The sequence below is a fragment of the Phyllostomus hastatus genome, unplaced genomic scaffold, assembly GCF_019186645.2.
Source record: "Phyllostomus hastatus isolate PE091 unplaced genomic scaffold, TTU_PhHast_1.1 phas_contig_551, whole genome shotgun sequence".
Taxonomy (NCBI): domain Eukaryota; kingdom Metazoa; phylum Chordata; class Mammalia; order Chiroptera; family Phyllostomidae; genus Phyllostomus; species Phyllostomus hastatus.
In genome coordinates, this window is record NW_025333909.1 from 6,597,379 (window position 1) to 6,622,558 (window position 25,180).

Here is a 25,180-nt window from a genome sequence, read left to right on the forward strand (position 1 = left end):
TGAATATTACTTTCCACATAAATCTAGCAAACTTCCATTTACTTAAAATGGTAACCAGATTAATCCCTTTTTACTATATTGATCAGATTAATCAGAACCTATACAGAAAATTTGATCCTTGTGCCATGCTTCTTATTAATCTGAATTAACGAATGGCCAATTAAGCATTGACAAAACTACATTTGAATCTTTAACCATCCAAGAGGGTGGAGAAGTGGAAGAAATAAAAGTAATTGGTGTGGAGCAGTTTTTAAAAACCAAATGTACTCAAGTGTTTATAACATTTATTTTTAATCACCAAACACTAGAAACAGCTGAATGTTTTTCAGTAGGTAAATAGCTATATAAATTGTGTACATTCATACCATGGGTATACCACAATAAAAAAAAGAAACAAACTATATACACAAAAATTTAGGGGAACCTTGAAGGAATTATGTTAAATAATAAAAGTGAATCCCCCAAAATTACATGTTGTATATTCCACTTCTGGTTGTGTAAAATTGAGACAACTGGGTATGGTTATTAAAAGGCAGCATGAGGAGTTTTTGTGTCAGTTGAACTGTCCTATGTTTTGACTATCGTGATAATCACATGAACCTATATTATGATTAAATCACATAGAATTAAATACATACATGGGCTTACAAGCACATGAAGATGCACAAAACTGTGAAAGTCAAACAAAATCAGTGGATCACATTAATGTCAAAATTCTGGTTGTGATATATGTCAATGAGCACAATTGTTGTTGTTGTTAGTAAGTGTTCAATACAAAATAGAAACAGAGGCATGGATACATGGAACAGACTGACAGCTGTCAGAGGGTTGGGGGGAAGGGGGTACTGGATGAAAGAAGATGAAGGAATTAACCAAAGAATATATGCGTAACACATGGGCATGAACAACACTGTGGGGATGGCCAGAGAAGAGGGAAAGCAGGGGCTGGGAGGAGGTGGGCATGTTGGGGGGCAGGGAATGGGGACATCTCTAAGAGTGCCAACAGACAGTAAGAAATAACATCATTAAAATATCCATACTACCCAAAGTAATCTATAGATTCAATGCAATTCCTATGAAAATTCCAATTATGTATTTCACAGAACTAAAACAAATATTTCAAAAATTTATATGGAACCACAAAAGGCCCTGCATAGCAACATCGATCCTGAGAAAGAAGAACAAAGTTGGAGTAATCACACTACTTAATATTAAAGTATACTATAAGACCATAGTAATCAAAACAGCATGGTACAACATAAAAAACAGCCACATAGATCAATGGAACATAGTAGAGAGCCAATAAATAAACCCACACCTTTATAGTCCATTAATATTCAACAGAGGAAGCAAGCACATACAATGGGCTAAAGATAGTTTATTCAATAAATGATGTTGGGAAAATTGGACAAATACATGCAGAACAATGAAACTAGACCACATTTTACACCACACACAAGAATAAATTCAAAATAAATCAAATACTTAAATGTTAGGCTCGAAATTGTAAAAATTGTACAAGAAAACATTGGCAGAAAAGTCTCAGACATTGGTCATTGCATTATTTTATTGGATATATCTCTCCAGGCAAGGGAACCAAAGAAAAAGTAAATAAATGGGACTACATCAAACTAAAAAGTTTTTGCACAGCAAAGGAATTCATTAACAAAATAAAAAGACATCCCACAGAATGTAAGAACATATTCACTGATACATCTGATAAGGGGTTAATAACTGAAATTTATAAACAATTTTAAAAACTCAACACTAAAAAAACAAACAACCCAATTAAAGATGGGCAAGGGACCTGAATAGATACTTGTCCAATGAGGACATACAGATGGCCCATAGACATATGAAAAGATGCTTAATGTCACTAATTATCAAAGAAATGCAAATTATAACCACAATGAGATACCATCTCACACCTGTCAGAATGGCCATCATAAATAAACCAACAAACAACAAGTGCTGGCAAGGATGTGGAGAAAGGGGAACACTTTTGCATTGTTGGTGGTAATGCAGGTTAGTACAGCCAGTGTGGAAAGCAGTATGGAGATACCTCAAAAAATTATAAATGGATCTAGCTTTTGACCCAGCAATCCCGTTTCTGGGAATGAATATATCCAAAGGAACCCAGAACATTAATTCAAAAGAACATAAGCACCTCTATGTTCATTGCAGTGTTATTTACAATCACCAAGATATGGAAGCAGCCCAAGGGCCCATCAGTAGATGAGTGGGTAAAACAACTGTGGGACAGTTACACAATGGAACACTACTCAGACATAAAAAAGAAGAAAGTTTTACCCTTTGTGACAGTATGAATGGACCTGGAAAACATTATGCTCAGTGCAATAAGCCAGTCAGAGACAGACAAATACCATATGATTTCACTTATACATGGAATCTAATGAACAAATTGAACTAACGAGGAAAATGGGGACAGACTCATAGATGGAGAGCAGATGACAGATGTGGGGGGGGGAGGGTAGGGGATGGAAGGCCTGAGGAAAAAAGGAAAAGGACTCATGGACAGGGGCAACAGTGTGGTGATTGGGGGCGGGGAGGGGTTTACAAGGGGACTAAATGGTGATGGAAGAATACAATAAAGATGTAATCAAAAAGTAAAGAAAAAATAAAAATAATGCAGATTTATTAAAGAAAAATTGGAAAATTTTTAAAAAAGTGGTCAGTAAGTGTTGGCTAAGTGCCAGGAATTCATAATAATATAATTCTTACAGGTACCCTTTGATATAGTATTTAGTCTTGTCCATAGTGTATATATTAGGACATTGAGGCTCTAAAAAGCAGGAGTTTGTTCAAAGTTTTCAGGTAATTAGTGGTAGATTTTAAAATCTAACCTAGGTCTATGTAACTCAATCCAGGTCTTTTAACTGGATTTATGCTTTAACTGGTCTTTACGCTTTAATGTCAATGCTATACTTTACCCATTGGAAGGCTTTCTAAGGAAAGCCATTGTTGTTTTCTATGATTAAGTATAAAACTAGACTGATTCCATGGAAATGGGGACTTGTAAGCATCTGACAAGTTATAGAAGATCATTTATTATATATAAGTGATCTACATTATAAATAATTATTCAATATGATGTGGGTTAATGAGAGTAAATTTATAATGGGAAATATGTTAGTATCAAATTTATAACACTGTATAAAGCCATAGCTTTTAAGATAATTAGATAAAAACATAATAAATAACTATATCAGTTACCAAATTGAATACAGGTGATTTGTCAAGCTGAACTATTACCTGAAAGCTAGACACCAGTTTTTTGTTATTGCAAAAATGAAACAGTAGAACCACAGAAAAATTCAATCTCCCTCCAGCTGAGTTTTGTTATGCTGTAGTATTAGCCCTTGGGGTTTTGAAAAATTAATACATAATTAAAATATTGTTTATATTCACAAGTATGAAAATGAGATGTTTCCTTTGGATGTATATAGATCAGTTTCAAATAAATTTAATTAAGTTTGGATTTTGTTTCTTTTGCTTACAGACAAAAGTGTATTACATAGCATAATATTTATTTCTTGGGACTCAGTGTAAGATTACAGAATGCAACAATGATCACAGCCAATCTGTAAGAGATAAAGTTTACTGAAATTCAACAGAAATGTTGTCCAACATATAGTGTAAAGCTACATCTGTTTCAAAATGTTCCCGATTACATTATCCCAATTGTCATTTTTTAGTTCTTTTCATTTTTTCACCATAGAAAATCAAAATGATTTGGTTGATCATTGTCCAAGTTTCTGAAATGTGTTGTAATAAAGAAATAAAACATTATTTGACATACTTTAAAATAATGTCATCTAATTAGAGATAAAAGTTTCTCAGCTGGGTTCTATCAGTATCAATAAAAAGAGAAAAAAACTATGAATGAAATACAGAAGAGCACATAGTTCTTTTGAACATGAAATTTGTAATTGCATATCACCATAAATATTTGCTATATATGCTTTAGTTATACCTTTGGGCTGGGGGAAATATAGCAAAGAATGACATTGAGATTATATAATTAAAAATTCTTCACTGTTTTATTTTCATGCTTAACACAATTATGAAAGTAAATCCAAGTAAGCAACAACAATGAAACAAAATAAAAACTTACCACATAACAGGAAACTAACAATTAGGGGAAGATTAGAAACTTCCCCTAAGAAAGTGTACGGCAATATTAATCAGTAATATACATTTCACATTACCAAATATATTCCATTATCTAAGAAATCCTTTATACTTTAATAAGAGATAACTAAACCCTCTATAATAAGACCTTTGAAATATGGTTAGCTTTTGTATAATTAAGTCTATTTTTAATTTTAAAGTGTTCTGGATTCTAGAATCTTCACAACCCCTCCATTAGTGGTGATAAAAGTTTCTTCATTAAAGTAAAAAAGTCTATTATTTTTTCTTTTGGTAAGATAATTTTGTGGCAGCTGTTCACCTTTTCTCAATCAATTAGATCTGCTGTTCAATCTGCTTCAGTTGTTGGTATGACCCTAAGCAAGGGATCAATCATTTTTAAATCTGTGGTTTTCATCAAATAAAACATGGCTTTTACTTATTGAAAATAAGTCAACTAATGTGAAATATATAGTTGCATCACTATGTTAACAATTTTCATTGAAAATTTTAATCCAGGGTTTGTGTATTAAAATTGTACAAAAAGGTCCTAAATTTTATTAAAATAAATATTTTAACTGACACAATAGATTCAATTTCAGTATTAAGGAATAAAATTTTTGAAAACAATTTGGAATATTTAACTTTTTAAAAATTTCATTTCAATAGTAGCATATACTTCATGAATCACAAAATTCTATATATTAGAATGCCACCTTTTCAACACTACAGTGTCTTAACAGTTGGTATCATTCAGAGTGCTGAATGGGAAAATATATTACATTTCCCCAAAGTGGCGGTTGCTTAAGATTTAGTACAGTGGAAAAAAAGTCTTATAATCACTACCAATTTCAAAGGAGTTTGAACAAATATTCAAAGATCCCTTTAAAACAATGATTGAAAGGGTAAAATATAATAAAATATATTATAGTAAAACAAATATAGTAAAAACTTGTTTGCCCGCTAATTTTCCAAGTCACTTCATTGGGCCTCTTAGGTGCTGATGTGCTAACTGCACCTGAAATTACCCACTTGTATTTTTGAAAACAGATGCAGTGGCTACTGTAGACACAGTTAAATAATTGTGCTAAGTAAAATAGAGAATGTCAGAAAATGTAGCATGTAATTTTCCATTAATTATGTTCTACGCTACCCTTTTTAGAGAATGATCAAAATAAATTGCTTGAAGTTCCAATTTAAAAATACAAGTAGCATTTCAATACATTCTAGCCAGAGCAACTAAGTCTGAAATGTTCTTGGTTTCTCAAGAAGTCAAATTCCTTTAAAAATGTGATTATTCAAAGGTCATGCTGGTCCTGGAAGACGGTGGGAAGGTGAATCATAAGTGGGGTGATATCACTGAGACTCAGAGGTACACAGCAGAAAGTGACTTTTATGTTTTGACTTCCTAAAGGATTGTTTGTGAGGAGGCCTGTTTGTCCCATACAGAGCTTTCTATTATAGGAAGGAGCTTTTGAAGGCCCTGATAAGTTTCAGCAGTCTTTCCCTGAACTTTGGGGGACATTTGGACATGCAGGACAGACATAAACTTGTCTGGAAGAAAGCAAGGTCCCTTGAATTGCAGGGACCAGAGGATTTACTGGGGGAGGCAGAATTGGGGGCACAGGGAGGAGGGGGAAATAGGGTGTTAGACCTCTGGAAACAGAATGGTGCCCGTACTTCTTGACAGGTGGCAGCTGGGCTTTGCCCCCACTTCTTGCACAGCCTCTCTAACTGTGTAAAACTGCGGTGATCTGGGGTGAGAGAGGACTGTGTAATGATAGGTTTGGACATTCCTCACTTTCTAGTTTCCGATTTGTGGTCTTGGAAGCTCACTGCAGAACTGGAGATTGGCAGTTGGCTGTACTATTAATGTAATTTTTTGAGGCCTCAATTACTTCATCTGGATAATGGGGGGAAGACATTACATCATTTCTTGTTGTTGCTTTGAGGATTATGGTATTGTATATAAACATTTAACATGTAGTCAGCTTCAAAAACATGGCAGTGGTTAGAGGCTCTGCACCTGTGCACACTATCTCCCCAGGATACTGCCAAGATCGCCTGAATTGTGGAAAGTCAAGCCGTTTTTCTCTTCTATTCTCCAAGTCTAGTTTGGTAGGAGCCACCAGGAGTGTACCTGCTAAAGTCATTAGAAAAGATGGAAATTTTTGTAGTGTCAAAATGTGTCCCAAGATGACTGTCACTGCAGTGTGTTCTCCAGCTAACATACACCTAACACTTCCTTTGTCTGTAGGCATGCTGAGTCGAGTTACTGGCAAACACTTGCTAACTACTCTGCAGTGTCAGAGTCTGGTCTCTCAGAAACCCTCCTCATTCCAAAGTCTAGAAGAGAATTACCAGCTGGCTGTTAGGGGCCTGAAACCTAGCTGCTCTAGGGAGCTCACAGTGAATAGGAGAAGCAAGGAGGAGGAGGCAGGTCTCCTGAGTTACCTGAGAAGGATTTTTGACTGGGTAGCCAAAACTCTACTCCTCCAGATGCCAGACTCAGAATTTTGCCTGCACTTGCAGTCAGCAACCTCTCCATACTCACGCACAGAGAAATAAAAGAGGAGGGAAAAACTGAGTTAGGGGAAGATGTTATGCGATGTGAGTCCCAGTCCTGCTGCCACTCACCGACAGGGAAAACACTCTAGTTCATAAATAATTGTCCGCCTACTCATTAATACAGAAGAAAAGTAGTTGTAAAGTCCATTGTTTTGCTTGGGGAGTGATCCGACTTGTCTGGTAATTGCCTGCTTGATCAAGAGCCGTTTCCTTCATAGTTAACCAAACATCAGCTCGACTCAGTAGGGCTCGTTTTAAATATCACCAAAAGTGAATAGCCCCAATTACAACAGGAAACACATTTATGGACATGAAACAAAGACCAGAAACAGATTTGTCCCCGTTTCAAAAATCTTTTTACGGAATGTGGAATGGACAGTTGGAAGGTCCTATTTCAGTTTTGTTTTAAAAATATCTGTAAACTGGTCAGTATGTGGATATTTAAGGCTTAAAAATAAAAATAAATGAAAGAGAAAGTTGTAACTGAAAATTAAAATCCCTATTTGTACTTTCCTTGAGAGAAGAAAAAATATTCTCCAGAGAAATTACTTCAGAGGGTAGTCCTTTTTGCACAATTATTACTTGCACAAGAAATTTAAAAAACAGATTTATGCATGGTTGACTGTTAGCTGGAAACCTCGGGAACTCAGAAATGCATTTATAGACCCTTAGTGCATTGTACCTTCATAATTTAGTGTCCAATTCTGATGAACAATTTGTGGCACTCCTTGGCCGCTGGTTTCCCATGCAAGATCCACACACTTTACCTGATTCAGCACGTTTATTACTTTAGTTCTTCAGATAATGCATGACTTAGGACAGCCTAATGCTGGGGCTGTGGGGGGTTCCCTCATTCTTTAGAACGTTTGGCACCCCTGGGGCGTGGAGGGAAATGCTTGGGTATTCAGTCAATTAAACCACACCGATCTGAAATCTGTTGGGGAGGGGGTTGTGCATCTCACTCCAGGATAAAACAAGCATTTGTTTTCGAGTCTCTATGGGTCACTTGGTTCTAGTCAAGTATTGGGGCTTAGAGTCTTGGCCCTTTTCAATTATTTCTGAGATACTGTGGGGAAATAAATGAAGTAAAAATCAAATGTTGTATTCTGTATTGGGAAAATTAATCAGCTAATGCATTTTGGAATTCTCTACGGGTTAAAAATCTACTCCTTTTGACTCTTTCTTTTGGATGTGTAGGGTTTAGATATGTAGCAAATGGGGACTCAGGAGGAACCAGGGCTCCTAAGAGTTTCTGTGCGGCCCAACACACCTAGCAGCCCTTTAGCCTGTGTGGAATCACAGACACTGTATGGGGTCACTTAGTAGGTGAACAAGGCAGAAAGGAGCACGCAGGCGCAAGCTGGGCCTGGGAGGAGCTGCTGAGCTGTTGCTGATTGGAGCTGAAAAGTGTTTTTCTACTGCAAGTGCTGGGGATGGAGATGTACCAACTCAACTTGTAAAGTCAATTTACTTCTGATTTGGAAGATTTTTCCCAAGAAGTGTTTGCCTGAAGCTCAAATCAGACTGTAGCCAGGTAAGGTGCCTAGGGAAGCTGAGGAAGGAGGCTGGTATCCCTTAGCTTTGCAGCCTTGAAGGCTGAAATCACAGGCTATAATTGTGCCTTTCACAGCTAGCTGTCCTTGAGTCAAGGCAGGTCTTCTGAGTGGGAGAATGTGGGAAGACTGGGTGCAACCCTGAAAGTAGCAAGTACCGCTCTGGCTGGTGGGGGCCAGAACATTGAGTTCTCTTGCACGCTGGCTCCAGGCCACTCTCCTGTGAACTTTGGAGACCAGTTGGTGCTGCATCTGCAGAGCGAAGGAGCCCAGCCTGAGACTCAGCTTTCTTACCACATCTTGGCCTAGCCTCTTGACGCCGCAACCCACAGGTAAAAGCCCCTTACTTACTGGTTAGGCTGTGGATTTTCTTTGAGACCCTCAGGTGAAAGAATTTTTTCTCAGCCAGCGCCTCTGCTATTAGCTAGTGCACTGGGCAAGTGCATTAAGTTAGGGAGGTCCTTCTGATGTCAGAATTATTAGTTTCATGTTCTTCAACTGAAGAGTTTGTGACAGGATTTTTGAAATTTCTACTTTTGAGGGGACCCAAAGTGGAATGTTAATGTTCCTTAAAATTAACAAAGGGTAGATTCATTGGCCTGTCTTTTGAGGGCATGCAATAATCCAGCAATAGTTCCTCTCATGATCGGGGACCCTGCTGAATGGTTGCTAGTCCCAGGAAACTGTGCGTTGGTTAAGTTTAGAGAGCAAGGGAGCTAAAGGAGGAGATATGCCTAGCTGGAAGGTGAGTATAGCCTGAGGCAAGGCCAGACAAGAGAAAAGGATAATGAGCTGAGTGGCAAGTCTCTAGCACTGAGATGTGACTATGAACAGTGATGCTTTCTCCATAGGCTCTTCCCCAGCAATCTGCAGACCACTCAGCCAGAAGGCTCTTTCTGAGTTTTTGCACTCACTTGAGTTAATACTGTCCCTTACTCTCGGGAGGAGGCCTGAGACCAGAAAGCCTGGGGCATTGACCACCCCCAGAGTAGGGGGCAGTGAGCAACAGGGTAAGCCAAAAGACTCTTCTTTTACCAATTCTTGCATTTTTTTCTCATGAGAGCTTTGGTTAAGATGCTGTGTTGTAATCCTACACACACCTGCACACAGAATCACTACACACACACCTGCCTTCAAGCTAGAGGAGAAAACTATATGAGGGACAGTGAAAGAGATGCCAAGGAGGTTGCTGTAGGGTGGTATGGTTGCTTCTGTACAACTCTCTTCTCCCTATGGAGACCTTCTGAGGTTATTGGATGAGGCAGTATAAGAGACAAATATTAAGAGAGAAAAAAAAGACTAAACAGAAGGAGACAGAAAAAAAGAGAAAATGAAAAAAAAGAATGATAAAGACAAATTGAAATATACACGGGCTGATGAGACAGAAAAATATAGAAAGATTCAAAAAGAACAGCAAAGGGACACAAGGAGAGAAACATAAAGAGAGTAAAACTGAGATGGGTGGGAACAGAGACACATTGAATCTTCTATCTGTAAATGCTTCCATACCAGCCTGATCTAATCTGGCATGTTGCTGCAGAACTTGAACTACACTGGAATCTCTTTCAAACCAAAATCCTCAACTCAACCCAGCTCTGGTGCCCCGGGGCAGCCAAGACAATCTATACTTTTCATCAATACATCATCTAGACGAAAAGTGAACAATGAGTACACTCTGGATAAACTCACTGTCACCCCTAAAACACCTATTCAACTGTCGTTCAGATCTTTTCAATGCCAAATGAAATGATGGAGAATGGAAAGTGAAACTGCTGTTTAAAAAAAGAAATTACTCCTCAGGAAAATGCTTCATATCACTCTCTCTATGCACATTTTCAGACATTTTTGCTGAAAATATAATCCTATCATCATTTTCACAGCACGCACAAACACACACACAAACAAATGCCTATTGTTAAAAATTTATTCCAGTCACAAAAGCTTACTAAAACATTAAGAGACATTGTAGCTAGTCCTTAGACAAGCCAAAACAGGAGACGATATATATGTGTGTCAGAGAAAATGGCTGTAACATTTTAAGCTTGCCAAAACGGAAACTAATGTCTATGTTTCAGTTTACCCTAGAGTTTCCCAAATTCAGCTCCTTGTAATAAAATAAATCAGACCAGGACCAAAATCTAAAAATGGAAATCAATTCTGAAGAATGATGCCAACTGCTTTAGTATTTATTAAAATGTTAGCATAATGAACTTCATAATCAAATTACTTTTCAAGGGGTCCCTGGCAACACTGCCTTCAAAATATTCAATAACCTGTGTTGGCTGGTGTGGTTCAGTGGATTGAGTGCTAGCCTGTGAAAAGGGTCGCTGGCTCAATCCCAGTCAGGGCACATATCTGGGTTGCACTGTGGCCAGGTTCCCAGTAGGGGGCGCTTGATAGCCAATCACACATTGATGTTTCTCTCCTGCTCTTTCTCCCTCTCTTCGCCTCTCTAAAAATAAATAAATAAACATCTTTTTTTAATAAAAAATCAATAATCCCTTTCCATAAGAAATATGCATGCACAATTTAAATGACTATGGATTCACAATCATAAAATACAAAAATAGATATGTATTCCAACTTTCTATCAATCTTTTTTTTTGGTGTGATAAGGTTAAGTCAAGTTTTAGACTAGGGGTGCAAAGTCTAAAGTTTGAGAATTGGCAGTTATTTAATTAGCTTCATTCAGATGATTTAGTCTCCTGAGAAGTAACCATAATGAGTTGCTTCCAGGGAGTATATCATGGTCCTATGGACCCAGTTTATTAAGACTGCCATTCATTTGCCAGCACACATGGCAATTGACTTTTACTTTCCTTCATGTTTTCCTTCTCTTCCAGTAATTAAAACGTGATGAATTTAGATAGTGATTTCCTTGTTGTTTTCATTTGTTTCCCTTTTGTATCTTTCATCATGTGTGTTTATTGTTTTATTATTAAGCACTGCCCTTTTGGATACATTTACAGTTATTGATTACTTACACTGTGCCAGACAATCAAAGATAGCTGAAAAGTGGACATGCAATGCCTATTCTGCTAATGATTCAGGTCACTATAGAATAGAGCCACATCTGGGCTACTTGTTTTTATTATTTATTACTATTGTTTAATTTGTCTACTCTGCCCAAAAATTAGCCAAGGAGAAAATAATCCTCACAATTGTGGGGGCAAAGGTCCTAGATCCAAACTGAAAAAAATCACCAGCTGTAAGTTATGAATTGAGTAGAAAATGGTAAAAAAAGTTGTATAACTTGGATATATTTCAGTAAAGATGAGAATTGTAATGAATCCAAATAATATTATTAGCATAGGAAGGCCTTCATTATTTGAGAGCAGTATGAACACATGATTACATTCAAAGAATAAATCTTCCTTCAGCTAAACATTTAGCTTCCCAATTCTTCCCATGAGAAGAACACAATGATCATAGACAAGAATTTGTCTTCCTACTCTTTCTTCCCTGACTCAATCTAGGAACAAGAATTACAAAGTTTGACATGCATAACTCAATTGCTAGTAGCATTAAAGCACAGAGTTCTTGAGCAATTATATTGAATTAAACTAACCAGAAGTTGAGGGATTCAGTGTGAGAATTACTTTTAATATTAATCACGCCAGTTCTCTTAATCTCCTGGGGTGAAGACAAAGCTGTATGGTAGGGTCCTGTAATTAATAAATCTTATCTACTTACTATAAGAAGAACATATACTGATATTACATTGGCAAAATACCAAAAATATCTTTCCAAGTATGAAGTTGATAAAATCAGAATATGTATTCTATCAGATGTATTTCTCATGAGTTTTTGAAACTCAAATGCAATTTTTAAATTTAATTCACTAGTTCTATTTATTAAACAGCTCTCAAAGTTAAGAAAGGTGATCACTCTAAAGCCTTCTGAACTATTGAATCTGCTTTAGGATTTAACCAAAAGTTGGGGAAATTTCCTCTCTTTCTAGTGTTTGGCCACAAAGGATTTATAGCTGTATAGTTAATATAAAGGTCAGCACATTCATTCCTTTATATGGTATATAAATGTTGAATAACTATGTTGTACATGTGAAACTCATATAATATTGTATTTTAGCTATACTTTAATAAAAGTAAAAATAAATTCTGTCATGTTTAAAATGTTAAAGACTAACACATTCTTGAAACTAACTTCCAATTTCTCTTTAATGATAAAAACAGCTGTGAGTGCTTACAATGTTCCAGGCATTATGCAAAGTGGTATGTATATAGTATTTTCCTAAATCCCCATATACATACACAAACTTACAGAAATATATCCTATGGTGAATATATTAGATGTAAAATCATAAAAGCTTAGATGAAAGAAACTGAATGTAAAAAATAAAATGAACTTTAAGAAGACTGTGTAAGGTCACTCAGAAAGGAGCAATTCAGAATTTAAATCATGTCAGTCTGAATTCAAAATGTGTCTTCTACATGCTGTGCTGCTTGAACCTTATTCCTTTTTGTTATTTATTGTAGTCCAGAAATTTGTATAGAAAGAAAAAGTTGCTTTCAGGTTTTATGGTTCTAGGATAGCCTATAGCACATAATTTCCCTAATCACAGAACCAGTAGTGTTAAAGAAGAAGGAGGAAAGGAAGAAAAACTAGAGGAAAAAGGTGATTTTCCAAATTTTTATCAAGCTGAGTGTATTTGTCAGGATTATTTCTGTTGAAGGTGATGGAAATACAGCTGAAACTCATTTAAGCAAACAAAGATAATTTATTTGTTCAAGTAACTTAGCCAGTTCAAGCAAAGTTGAATTCAGCTACTAAAAAACGATGTCATAAGGCATTTCTTGACCATGTTTTCCTGGGGGTTCCTTCTAGGTAGGCTTTTCACAAGTAATGCCAAAATGATCATTAGCAATTTGAAAAGAAAGCAATTTATTTCATACTCACATTCTACATGCTTGGAGCATTGCCAAAATATCCCAACTATGGGGGATGAAGATCAAGGCAGAGAAGGAAGAATAAAAATTGGAAGAAACAATCTCTATCATAAAGTTGTGCATTGGTCAAAATGTGGAACTAGGTATCCAACCAGACTCAAAATACTTTTATTTATATTTAATATAGATATATTTGAAATATTAATTTTTTTCATGTTTCATTCTTTCCTTTATAAATCAAAAACAGTAGTTGTAATCCCTCTATATAAATTTGATATCATCCCTTTAATTAGTAAGTACTACAGAACACAAGGGATATTTTTTTTCTCCAGGAAGACTTAATTCATTTCATTCATAAGTTTTCCTTCAAATAACCCATATTATCTGTATAGAAAGCTAGAGGGGCCACAAATCTTTGCCCTTAACATGTCAAAAACTTCTGAAAAGTGTAATATTTTCAGATATTAGGTTAATTTTGAAGACCTATTTTAATGCGCATGCATTTCACCAGAAGCAGTATTTTTCAGGACAGACCATGTTTTGTGTATGTGTTAATTTATATACCTATTTATAGATATTAATGAAACATTGGAATTTTTATTAGTGAGTTACAAGTTGCTTCCCATTATCTTAAAGCAGGTTCAGATTTCATTTTCAATAAGAGCTCTAATAAACCTTATATTCCTTAAGGCACATCTATAATCATCTGTATCTCCATAGATATTAATTAATTTTTATCTGTATCTACCACAAATTTATTTTTCCTACAAGTGATAAGTTTTCTGTGTATTACCAGTTGTAACTTTTTTGACAATTCAAAATCAACATTTTACTGTAGGGACTTTTTGATTGTCAAACTTTTCAAAAACATTGCTCTTCTTTTTAATATGGGTACCTGTGGACCTCTCTGTGAGTTCCACATGGATTGAAGAATCTCTTATAAAGGTTTGTGGCTGTTCCCAACTGAGACAAAGAGACTTACAGCTGTGGGAAATGAATTGCTGGCATAAATGTATGTCCCTCATGCCCCAGTTTCTAAGAGCCCAGTGCTTCAGCAGCTGAACAGATTGAAAAGCTGTTTCTGAGGTTTGAAATAATTTTTATCTCAGATAAAAGTTAAAAGGAATTAACATCTTAGTCCAGTACACATTAGGGAGAGCTGAGCTCCATGTCTCCTAGTGATGTCATCAGATAGATACTGAAATGGGAATGGAAAAAGTTAGATTACAAAATAAAGAGTCCAGCATGAGTAAACTACTGATATGTAATAAACTACACTATGTATGTAACAAGGAAGAAGTTTCTCCTAAGAGAGGACTTATATCCCAAGGTATGCTATTTCTCTGATTTAAAAAATTGCATCATATAGTAATTTGAAATACTACAAGAGACATTACAATTACTATACTTTGCCTTATTTTTGTGGAATATGTTAAAAAAAAACTACCAAAGACTTTGCTTGCTACAGGAGGTAATTTCCTACCTTTTGCAATTGAATGAACCAGGGCTGAAAAGCAAGAAAATGGCAATATTAGGAGATATTAGTGAAAGTATTGCATTGTGGTTGGCACTTTAAAATTAACAAATGAACTCTTGGATTTCCTGTTTGTGAGCCATGTCTTTAGTAAAGACCATACAAGGAATAAAAATGTACCTTCTAAATGAGAGGGAGGGACAAATGCAGTAATAACCTCCCCCTACCCTTGATGGCCGCAGCAAGAAAACAAATGGCCATTAAGATGTGGCGAAGATGACAGCTAGACCTGCTTGTTGTCCAGTCCAAGTGCCTTGTATACTGGCCTTTCACTGTGAGCTTCACTCCACACTTCTAGGTATAGTGTCTTTCCCAACCTTGCATGGTGAGTAGTGGATAACTGATTATCAATCCAGGCCCTTCAGCAGTATTCAGGGTATAATTAAGCCTTTGCCATACTACTACCTGAGATCATTAGATACCTCAAGTCATATCTCGTGTGAAGGTGTCCTTTGCATGGACCAGCCGCACATGCCTCCCCACCACCACCTCACACTTGTACCTAATAAGCTGAAACTAGAAGGTCACAAAGAGTCTTTTACTGTGAAACATCAGTACTGAGATTGTATCAGTTCATTCAAATTCCATCCTATTTTTGAAGATTTGGATTGAGCTGAAATGTTCTTTGAACAAATGCGTGAAAGGAGAACAGAAGTTTTCTGAAAAGGTGAAAATGTCATTACCTAAAATGTAGTCTGCAAGAGTCCAGGGGTGCCTGGTTTCTTATTTCTGATGAAAAGTGGATGACCAAAACCCACACGTACAGGCAAAATATTACATCTGCATGCCTAAACATGCTCCTTGGAAGTGGTAGGCAAGTCTGTTCCTGACACAAAGGTGACTTTATCCATTTTTTAAAAAAAGTAAGACCCAGACCAGGAAGATATTCCAGGAAACAGTGGAATCAATTATTTGAGCCCAACATTTTGGGCTCATCCTTGAAGCAAAATTCCCGTTTGTGCTTTGCTGGGGGCTCTTAAGTCCTTAGGCTGTGTTGCTGATTGAGTCATGTGATAAAGAAGAGGCTGTGGGGGAGAATATTGGGCTGCTGTTACAGGCAGGATTTGAGGAACTAAAATTGCTCTTATCATTTACAGTAGGCATCTGGGAGCCCCCTGCCCAGCCCTTGCCTCCCCCAGTTGGATAGAAAGGGCAGACTAGCGCAATGCCTACCCAGTTTGAGACCCAAATTGCAGAACAAACGACCCCAGAAAACTTGTGCTCTTCTATGTTTCTGCAGTGCATTCGCTGGAGAACAAAAGACCCTGATACACTTCTCCGGATCTGGTTTAAATAATTTTTGCACTTTTGTTGTTAAACTGGCCCCTTATGGCCAATTAGTTCGCATGTCTTTGAGTTTCACAATTGTATATAAAAACTATGACTTTGCGTAGCCCTCCTCCCCACTATCCTGAGCCTCTTTCCAGCCAGTCCTTCAACCTTGATTCCTTTCCTGCTCCCTGTCAGACTCTGAAGTGTCACTCAACGTGGTTTTTGTGTTTCCAACAGTTTCCAAAACAAACAGTGGAGGCCGAGGCCAGCTGGGTATTCACTCAGTCGGATGCAACAGTATCTCTCAATCTGAGCTGCCTGAGCCGCCATTGGCGGCAGGTCCGCTCCCTGAGAGGCCCTTGCTTGTCAATCTCTGCTCTCTGCCACGTCCTGGAATCAGGGAGTTGAGGACTGATGGTCCGCACATGTCCATTGGGAGGGAGGAGACCGCAGAGGGAAGGGGGACTAGACTCCAAAGGACTTTGGCTCCAGTTTGATCTTCCTTTCCTTTCATCTTATTCAAAGAAAAATATGTACGTATATATAAAAAGTACACACACACATTTTTCTTTGAATATTGATCCAGAAATTGCTTTTCTGATTTGGGGATTATTTTTGCTTTCTCTCTTTCTTCAGTCCCCTGCACTCTCCCTCCCTCTCCCTCCCTAACTCAGCTCAGGTTGAAACTTTGCAGTGCACATTCCCTTCGTCCCCCTCCAGGGATGGCTTTGAGCTCTCGGGCGCATGCCTTCTCCGTAGAAGCGTTGGTGGGGAGACCCAGCAAAAGAAAACTGCAAGAACCAAGAGAGGAAGTGCAGCTCGAGCTGCTGGAGAAAGAGGGCGGAAAGGTGCAGGAAGAGAGAAGGAGCGGCGCCGCGGGGAAGAAGAGAGAACAGCCTGGTAAGTACTTTTATGGCACCCCAAACCCCTAAGCCTGCTACTACCGCCTGATGGATCCGCAAGTCCTAGCCTGGCCTACGATGCTGCAGAAGAGTGTCTAGTCCTACCCTTGGAGGTTCTGACCCAGCCAGATGGCCAATGTCTGGCCCACGGGGACACCTTGTCCACTTTGCTGTAGGGGATGTTTCCAAGCCTCCAGGTTCAGCCCGTAATTTTGTGGTTCATTTACGGTGAGGAGGAGGGTCGCCACATGTTTATAGAGAAGTGAGACGCTCCAACCTCCCTGAAGTTCTGAAAGCCAGGGGGTGGCTCTTTCTCAGGGTAGAAAGCAGGTTATGCACCCAGATTCCGAGATTCAACCTCCAGTACCAAAGTCTCCGAGAGAGTTGAGGACCGGCAAATTTGAAGAAGGAACGTGCCTTTAACGGGGCACGTCGTGGACCCATTTGTCTCCATCAGGGGGGTACAGAGGGTGTTGTGGGGAACTTGGGGATCAAACGCCAAAGTCCTGGGAAAGAGATAAGGCGGATCTGCTACCAAGACGCGTTAGCGAGAAGGGGGCGTGTGAACCACGAAGCTCTCTCGCAAACTCTAGGTGTCTCTGTACCCAGCAGAAAAGCGACGCAAGACAGAGTCCTCAGCAACTTTCTCAGGCAGTGGAGGCTCTGGAGGCGGCAGCGGCAGCGGCGGCAGTGGCAGCGGCGGCAGTGGCAGCAGCGGCGGCGGCGGCAGTGGTGACGGCCTTAACCTTGGTGGAAGTCTGGAAGAGAAAGATGCTATCCAAATGGAGCTGCAAGGATCCGAGCTGTGGAAGCGATTCCACGACATTGGGACTGAGATGATTATTACCAAGGCCGGCAGGTTCGGCTCTGCCCAAATTGTTCAAGTACCACACATAGTAGGCCCTTAATGTACCACTCTCATAAGATGTGGTGCCTCCAGTTTTATGCTCTAGCACCCATCCCCCCAAGTCCCCACCCAGGACAGGCATTAGAAATCGACTGCCTCTCAATTGACTATACTACGATGTGCCTGGCCCATGTTAATGGAAGAATATTTCTTTCCTGTAGAGTCTGACTCAAAGTACTCATTCTCCTTCTGCGATACATGACAAAAATTAGACCTGTCTACGCAGGTGCCAGATTCCACCCCCTACATCTTAAGCTACAGACAGGCCACTCTGTTAAAGCCTCAGAGTAATCAAAGGACAATATCCCATCTTGAAGCCTCCAAACCACTATCCCTAGCTGAGGTGGAGCTTTACCACTTGGACCATCTGCTCTGGGGCAACTTTTGGGGGGCAGCTCGGTTCTTTCCTATGTGAGAATCCTCCTAATTCCAGTCTTTTCTCAAATCTGCCTCACAAAACTTTCTGCTGAAAAACTGAAGAAAGGGCATAGCTTTTTCTCTCTTACCTTTTCTCTTATAACTTTTTATTATTGTGGGAGTGGGGAGGACAAAGTTTTGTGTTAAGGATATTCTGCTCCCATCCGAAAATCTGAACTTCTTCAGTCAAGTTTAAAAACAGCAGTATGTCTTCGTGTAGCAAATGCCTTTCCCTAAATATCTCCTGGAATGGGAAGGATATTGTGAATTCCTTCTCCTCTCATTTGACCCAACCCTATCACACTTGAAATGTCTCTGAAAGCACTCAGGTCAGTCACTATTTTCCCTCCCACAGGCGGATGTTTCCCTCTGTTCGAGTCAAGGTGAAAGGGCTGGACCCAGGGAAGCAGTACTACCTAGCCATGGATGTGGTGCCAGTGGATTCCAAACGCTATAGGTAAGGGGAGGGGTGCCAAAGGAGAGTACCACAGGCTCAGACTGGGAATAGGCATTCTGGTCTTTGGAACCTGACAGTGCTATTTTGAAAGCACTACTAGAGATAGGGGAAGTGAGATTGCTTTCCTGTGGACTTTAGGAGTCAAATTTTCTTGCTCAAAGCGGGCTTCAGACTGTGAAAAGACTAGTTTGCCTCCTTTTGCCTCTCACTCCTGGAAAGCAGGTGCCATCTGGTGCTTCAGTGTGTCCCAAACGTCTAGTCTACCCACTGCTCTGGCCTAGGGTGTGTAAACTGCAGAAGGTTTGGACTCAGAAGGCTAGCAGGGAAGCTGTTTGATGGAATTCGGGGATAAATGCCTGGGCTTGTAGGTACATAGTGGGCTCTGGGTTGCGCTGCTTTGGCAGCAGGTCCTGGAGTGATGCCCTGGTTTGCCATCTGAGGCTAGTCTAGCAGTTGTCGCACTTAGGTCCATCTTTTCTTTTTTTTTGCTCTCTCCTGAGGCAGGGGTCAAGTCTGAGACAGTACTAGAAAACTTTCCTCTTGCTGTAAGCACTTTACTCAGAGAAGGCAAAAAGTGGTCGAATTAATCAAAAACCAAAAGGCCAGAAGTGCTCCTGTGCGAGTCAATGCTTTTGGCTCAGAAGCTGTGGGGGGTTGTGCGGTAGCCGCCTACACTCTGGCTGTGAGCTGAGAGCTGTGATCATCGAAGTGGAAGTCAGTGTCTAGCCTTTTAGGAGACAGCCAGCATCACGCCCAGGGCTAAATTTGAGGGGCAAAGAGAAGGCGCAGCTCAAGAGCCTGCTGGACCCAAAGCCTGAAAATAGCAGAACAAGCTGTCTGCTTCTCGAGTTTGATCTATCTTGGGAACACTGTGTACAACTGAGCGGTTGAAATTGGAAATAGTGTGAAAATTAGCTCGGAAACCACTTGGGGCAGAATTTGCCGGGACATTTTGATGTGAAGCCTTGTTGGCAAAAGGGCTTGACCATGTCTGGTGGCTGTGAGCTGGACACACTGCTGCTTCTTCCCTGACACTTCTGGCCAAAGGCTGGAGAATTTTCTAGCATCTCTGCACAGCAAAACTGCATAGGTCAATTTCTGTTGCGGTTTCTGTGAGAAAACACAAACCAGACTCTGAAATCCCATGACATTGTACTTGTCCTGGCACTTCACTGCATTTTAATGACATATGTTTATTTACAAGTTTGCTTTCTATCCCTGAAAGCTCTTTGGAAATCAAGTTACATCTTCTACTAGTTTCCTTTGGGATTAGCTAGCAAACCTTGACTGAGGTCATTTGGACTGTTTCCTGGCCGCGTTCCTCCCATGCCCCTGGCTTTGGCTGGCTGCACATAAAGCTACACTCTGCATGCCTTTTTCAGGTATGTGTACCACAGCTCTCAGTGGATGGTAGCCGGGAATACAGACCACTCCTGCATCATTCCCAGGTTCTATGTTCACCCAGACTCACCCTGCTCTGGTGAGACCTGGATGAGGCAGATCATCAGCTTTGATCGTGTAAAACTCACCAATAACGAAATGGATGACAAAGGCCAGGTAAGTGTGCAATCCTTTGCCCTGTGGAAGGGGTGGATATGTTAAGGCATCAGCCCACATGTCACCCTGGAGGTGCCAAGTAGGCTTCTCCCAGATAAGCTAGTTGTGGTCTTTAAGAACTATCCAACTTCTGGGGCCTGTAATGAAAATTGGTCTTATGTATGACCTTTGGTGGCTGAGGCTGAGTGTAAAGGGTTGGGAATGGTAAGCCAAGGGAGTGTGAGGATTAAATGACTCTTGTTTAAGCCAAGATACCTGGATTTGGAGACTGAAAAGGAATGTTTCAAAGAGCTCTCTGGTACATCTGCCTACCAGGCAATCACTGTGGCTCTGATCACCTTCTAGTAGATGGGCTCTTTCTGTGTGGCATGGCATGTTGGAAATCTCTCCAATGTCCCCAGAGGATGAACTTTGCAAGTCATCTCCAGCCTCTGTTCAAGTGCACCTTTGCCCCTGCCATGCCCAGTCTGGCCCTGTGCAAGCCACACAAGGAAATAGGTAATCTCCAGAAATGAAGAGGTGGAGAATATCATATGGTTGCCTATCAGTTGCCATAAGCCCAATAAATTTATGGAAGGCAGTCAAACCCCAGTGACACCTGGGGGCATCACATGGTCACCACATTTGGAAGTAGGAAAGGGCCCCATGTGGAAATGGAATCACTGCAGCCTGGTGCCACTGTGGTGCCAGGCTCCAGAACCCCTTAGCCCTGAGGGCCTTTGCCTGGGGCAAAATGGCACAGAAAAGTCCTTGTGTGTGGCCAGCTTAGCCTTTCTGGTTTAGCTTAGCTTTTGTGTGTAGGCAGGTTGGGGGTGCTGATGAGAGTGGGACAGTATTAGGGAAGGGAAGCCAATTTCTAGGCAACACTTCATGATTTCTCCTCCAGATCATTCTGCAGTCCATGCACAAGTACAAGCCCCGTGTGCACGTGATGGAGCAGGACAGTAGAATCAACCTGTTCCGGATTCAGTCCCTGCCCACTGAAGATGTGAAAACGTTCTCCTTTAAAGAAACAGAGTTCACTACGGTAACAGCTTACCAAAACCAGCAGGTAAAGCTAACCAGGTCCCAGACAAGCAGTGATGGCCCCAGAAGGATTTACTGAATAGACACAATCTGCACTATGCGGATTGAATTTCCCCTGACTTAAAAAAAAAAAAAGCAGCCTTACTGCATTTTTATCAAGGCAAATTTGGTTGTGAATTGTGTGAATCTGGTGTTTAAAGAAGAGCAAAACAATGTGCCAGGAGAGAAAGAAGATAATCGTCTCAAAATTGACTTACAAATATGCTTGTATTTATTTAACATGCCATAGTCCACACTGAAAAATATTGTGTGGTTGTTGTGACCATTAAAAGCAATGGTGACAGTGTTATTACCAAGGGCATTGACATTATTTTTCTCTCTCTTTTGAATTCATAGATTACCAAACTGAAAATAGACAGGAATCCTTTTGCTAAGGGATTTAGAGATCCCGGAAGAAACAGGTAAGCAAAATATCACATCTAATTTAATATAGCCCCTTTCACAAGTATTACAGATAAGTATGGGTCAGAGACTCAGCAACTCTAAGTTTTGTACCTAGTAGGCAGTAGAAAATGGACCTAGATATTTTGTCTCCAAAATCTTGCCTCTTCCCAATACGTCCCAAATCCACCTTTAAGATGTTGCTTATTCTAGCTTCTTGAGTTTTTTTAGTCATGGAATAATTACTTGGGATTTTATTGACACATCTAGCTATAAAAGAAAGTCATTTCAGATATTCAACCCTGAAAATCATAAAAAAATAGCTCAAAAGTTTATATAAATCATTAATTTCAGGAATAGCATTCTGGACTTGCTTAAGGTTGAATCTCTTTTTCAGGGGTGTATTGGAAGGGCTTTTAGAGACCTACCCATGGAGGCCTTCTCTCACTCTGGATTTTAAAACTTTTGGTACAGACACACAAAGTAAGAAAAGTTTTGTTAATATCTATTTTTAAATGTCGATGAAATAACTACAAACAAAGCCTTTATACTAAATATTAGACAAGGGGATAAGTACATGCCAAAAAATGTGTGTTGGCAAAAAAAGTGGGTATATATATATGTATCTTGATTAGGAGGTAAGAAGCAAAAAGGAAGAGGAATTGGCATAAAGGAAAAAGGCAGAGACATACATGGTAATGGTGGATTTATTGACTTTTGTCTTCCTGAGTTAATAGTACATCCTGAGATCTCCAGATCTCACCTGGATTCTTCAGCATCTTACAATTCATATTATTTAGAATTTCCCTGTGGTACATTTGTGGGCTTATTTGCAAATGTGTTAGATATTGAAATAAATATTTTGTGTTTTAGGAAAAAAGTTTAATACATGTTAAAATGACTTACATCAAATTAAAATAATTTATTTTTCTACCATACTTACATCTAATTTTTCTTTTGTTGTAAGTAGGAAAAATAAATGTTAGAAACAATACTAACCCACAACAGTTAGTTTAATTACCACAAGCATTTAAAATATTTGCAAAGTATTTGTTCTCAGGTAGTGCATTACATGACTAAATAATAATCATAATTAGACAATGCAGGTGTTGTGGTAGAAGAGTGTATGCCTTCATTTAGTTGATATTTAACAAAATATAGAAGTTTATTTGCAAACAAAAAGAATCATTTTACCTCTTTATCTTTATTCCATTAGTTGTTTGTCTTTGAACTTCAATTCAAGGTTACAATTACCTTGAGAAAATCATCAATAACGCAGGTTCAGTTTTACACAATTCATAACAACCAATTGAAATGAAAAGAGATGAAGCCTAATTGTTTGGTAAAATATTTTACTGGGTTGACTATAATAATTTGGTCTGGAGGATGGCATAGAAAAATATGAATGCTTATTCGTTATCATCACTTAAAATAATAGCATCGAGGCAGGCTGTTTTTAAAACACCCAAGTCAACACAAAGTGCACTGATAAAGAAAAGAGGTAAAGATAATCATAAATTGATAACATCCAATACACATTTTCTTAATTATTTGAGATGTTCAGAATGCTCTCAATTCATAAAGAAAATGGGTACCAATTTTTAAACAGAATTTTGAATGTTTAATTATAAGATATTTGCCACCCTGTTGATAAAGAACTAGGTTATCCTCTTATACACAAAATAAAAAATAGAAAAACAACAGCAACACCAAAAAAACTAACACATATGATGAAGCTCAGTCAATAACAAATATTTTCAATTCAAACACTTACAAAAATAAGGTATAAAGTGTAGAGGTTCATGGACCTTATAATTATCCCTGATTTTAGCAGATGCTAACAACTATAAAAGATCACCTGACAGCATTGATATGAACACTTTCATTTTCATCCCGATATTTTTCAAATTGTAAAACTGTCTTTAATTCTTCATATAGTGCACAATGGAAGTCTTCCCTTTCATATAAGAAAAAATCTAATACATTAACATATTTATTTTTATTGACTTTATTGAGATGACAACAGTTAATAAAATTATATAGGTTTTTCAGGTTACGAATGTATATCTATGTGTGTATATATTGTATTGTTTTAATTTGTAAAGACTACTTTCATGATTTTTTCATCAGACTGAGGCTTTCTATACAATCCAAAACAACCCATTTGCTCATTTTAATCAAGAATTTAGTAATTTTTAAAGTTAAAAAAACTAGTTTTTATTTGTAAAACATACAAATGTTTTGGGCTCTGGGTCATATGTAATTGGGCTTTTTTTGTAATTCATTACATAAAAGTTGTTCAAGTGCCTAGCACAGTTCTTGAGTATGGTGAATGCTTAATCAATACATGATACATTATTGTAGTTCTAAAAGTAATAGTAGTAATAGTAGAGATACCATATTCAATTCAACTTTAGTCAGAGGAAGAAACATGTTCTTTCCCAAAGAAGTTAAAAAAAATGCAAGGAAAGCTAATCTACAAATGAAGCAGGGATAGTTATGGACATGATTACTGATTCAGCAGGAATATCAAGTTCATTGTTCATTGACTGAATTGTCATTCACAGGTGGAAGCAGTGGCTCATCTCCAGTGACCTCTAGTGGAGGGGCTCCCTCTCCTCTGAACTCCTTGCTTTCTCCACCTTGTACCCCACCTACGTTTCACTTACCTACAAGTTCCTTTGGAATGCCCTGTCCGGAGATGTACCTGCACAATGTCAATCTACCCCTTTGCTACAAGATTTGTCCAACTAATTTTTGGCGACAGCAGTCTCTTGTCTTGCCTGCTTCTGAAAACCTAGCAAGCAACAGCAATTCTCAGTCGTTCAGCCCACTCATGATGGAAGTTCCCATGTTATCTTCCCTGGGGGTTGCCAATTCAAAAAATGGTTCATCTGCAGACTTCAGTGGGCAGTGTCTACAAGCACCTAGTTCTTCCAATCAAACGCTATATGGATTACAGGCAGCTGGAAACATTTTATCACCAAACCCCATTGCCCGGGAAACAGTAGACTGCTCTTTCCATCCTTCCTTTGGCTTTTATAGGTACAACTTCTCAGTGCCATCTAGACTGGTAAATGCTTCCAAACATCTCAGAATGAATGACAACACTCAAGTTTCTTTTAGAGAAGGCAAATGCAATCATGCTCATTGGTATCCAACAGTTCATCATTGCCTGTAATGAAATAATCACATTAGTTAAACAACTACATGCAAGCACATAGTTTTTCATTTGTATGCAAAGAACACTCAAGAGCTTTTGGGCTTTACAAAGTTCATTAGCAGAGAGTATTTTGCAACTATGCATTTAAAGTGCCTTATTAAATGTTCATAAGAAGTTATATTCATTTTTGACCTATAATAAATATGAACTATAACAATCTCTGATTACAGTGGCCTTGGGCCTCACAATAAGATACTCAATAAATGTTATTTGATGAGATAGACTATATTAGTGGCCAATGAAGGAGCTACTAATATCAATTTTAAG

The 25,180-nt window shown here is 38.7% G+C and overlaps 1 protein-coding gene across 1 annotated transcript; it reads left to right on the forward strand.

Annotated features, from left to right (window-relative positions):
- The first annotated feature begins 16,705 nt into the window (after positions 1–16,705).
- TBX22 (T-box transcription factor 22) lies at positions 16,706–24,871 on the forward strand. The gene is made up of 8 exons (XM_045847384.1): positions 16,706–16,883; positions 17,498–17,744; positions 18,565–18,666; positions 20,049–20,223; positions 21,110–21,274; positions 21,646–21,710; positions 22,088–22,173; positions 24,258–24,871. Exons 1-8 carry the CDS (start codon positions 16,706–16,708, stop codon positions 24,869–24,871), a joined length of 1,632 nt encoding a protein of 543 aa, XP_045703340.1.
- The last annotated feature ends 309 nt before the right edge of the window (positions 24,872–25,180 follow it).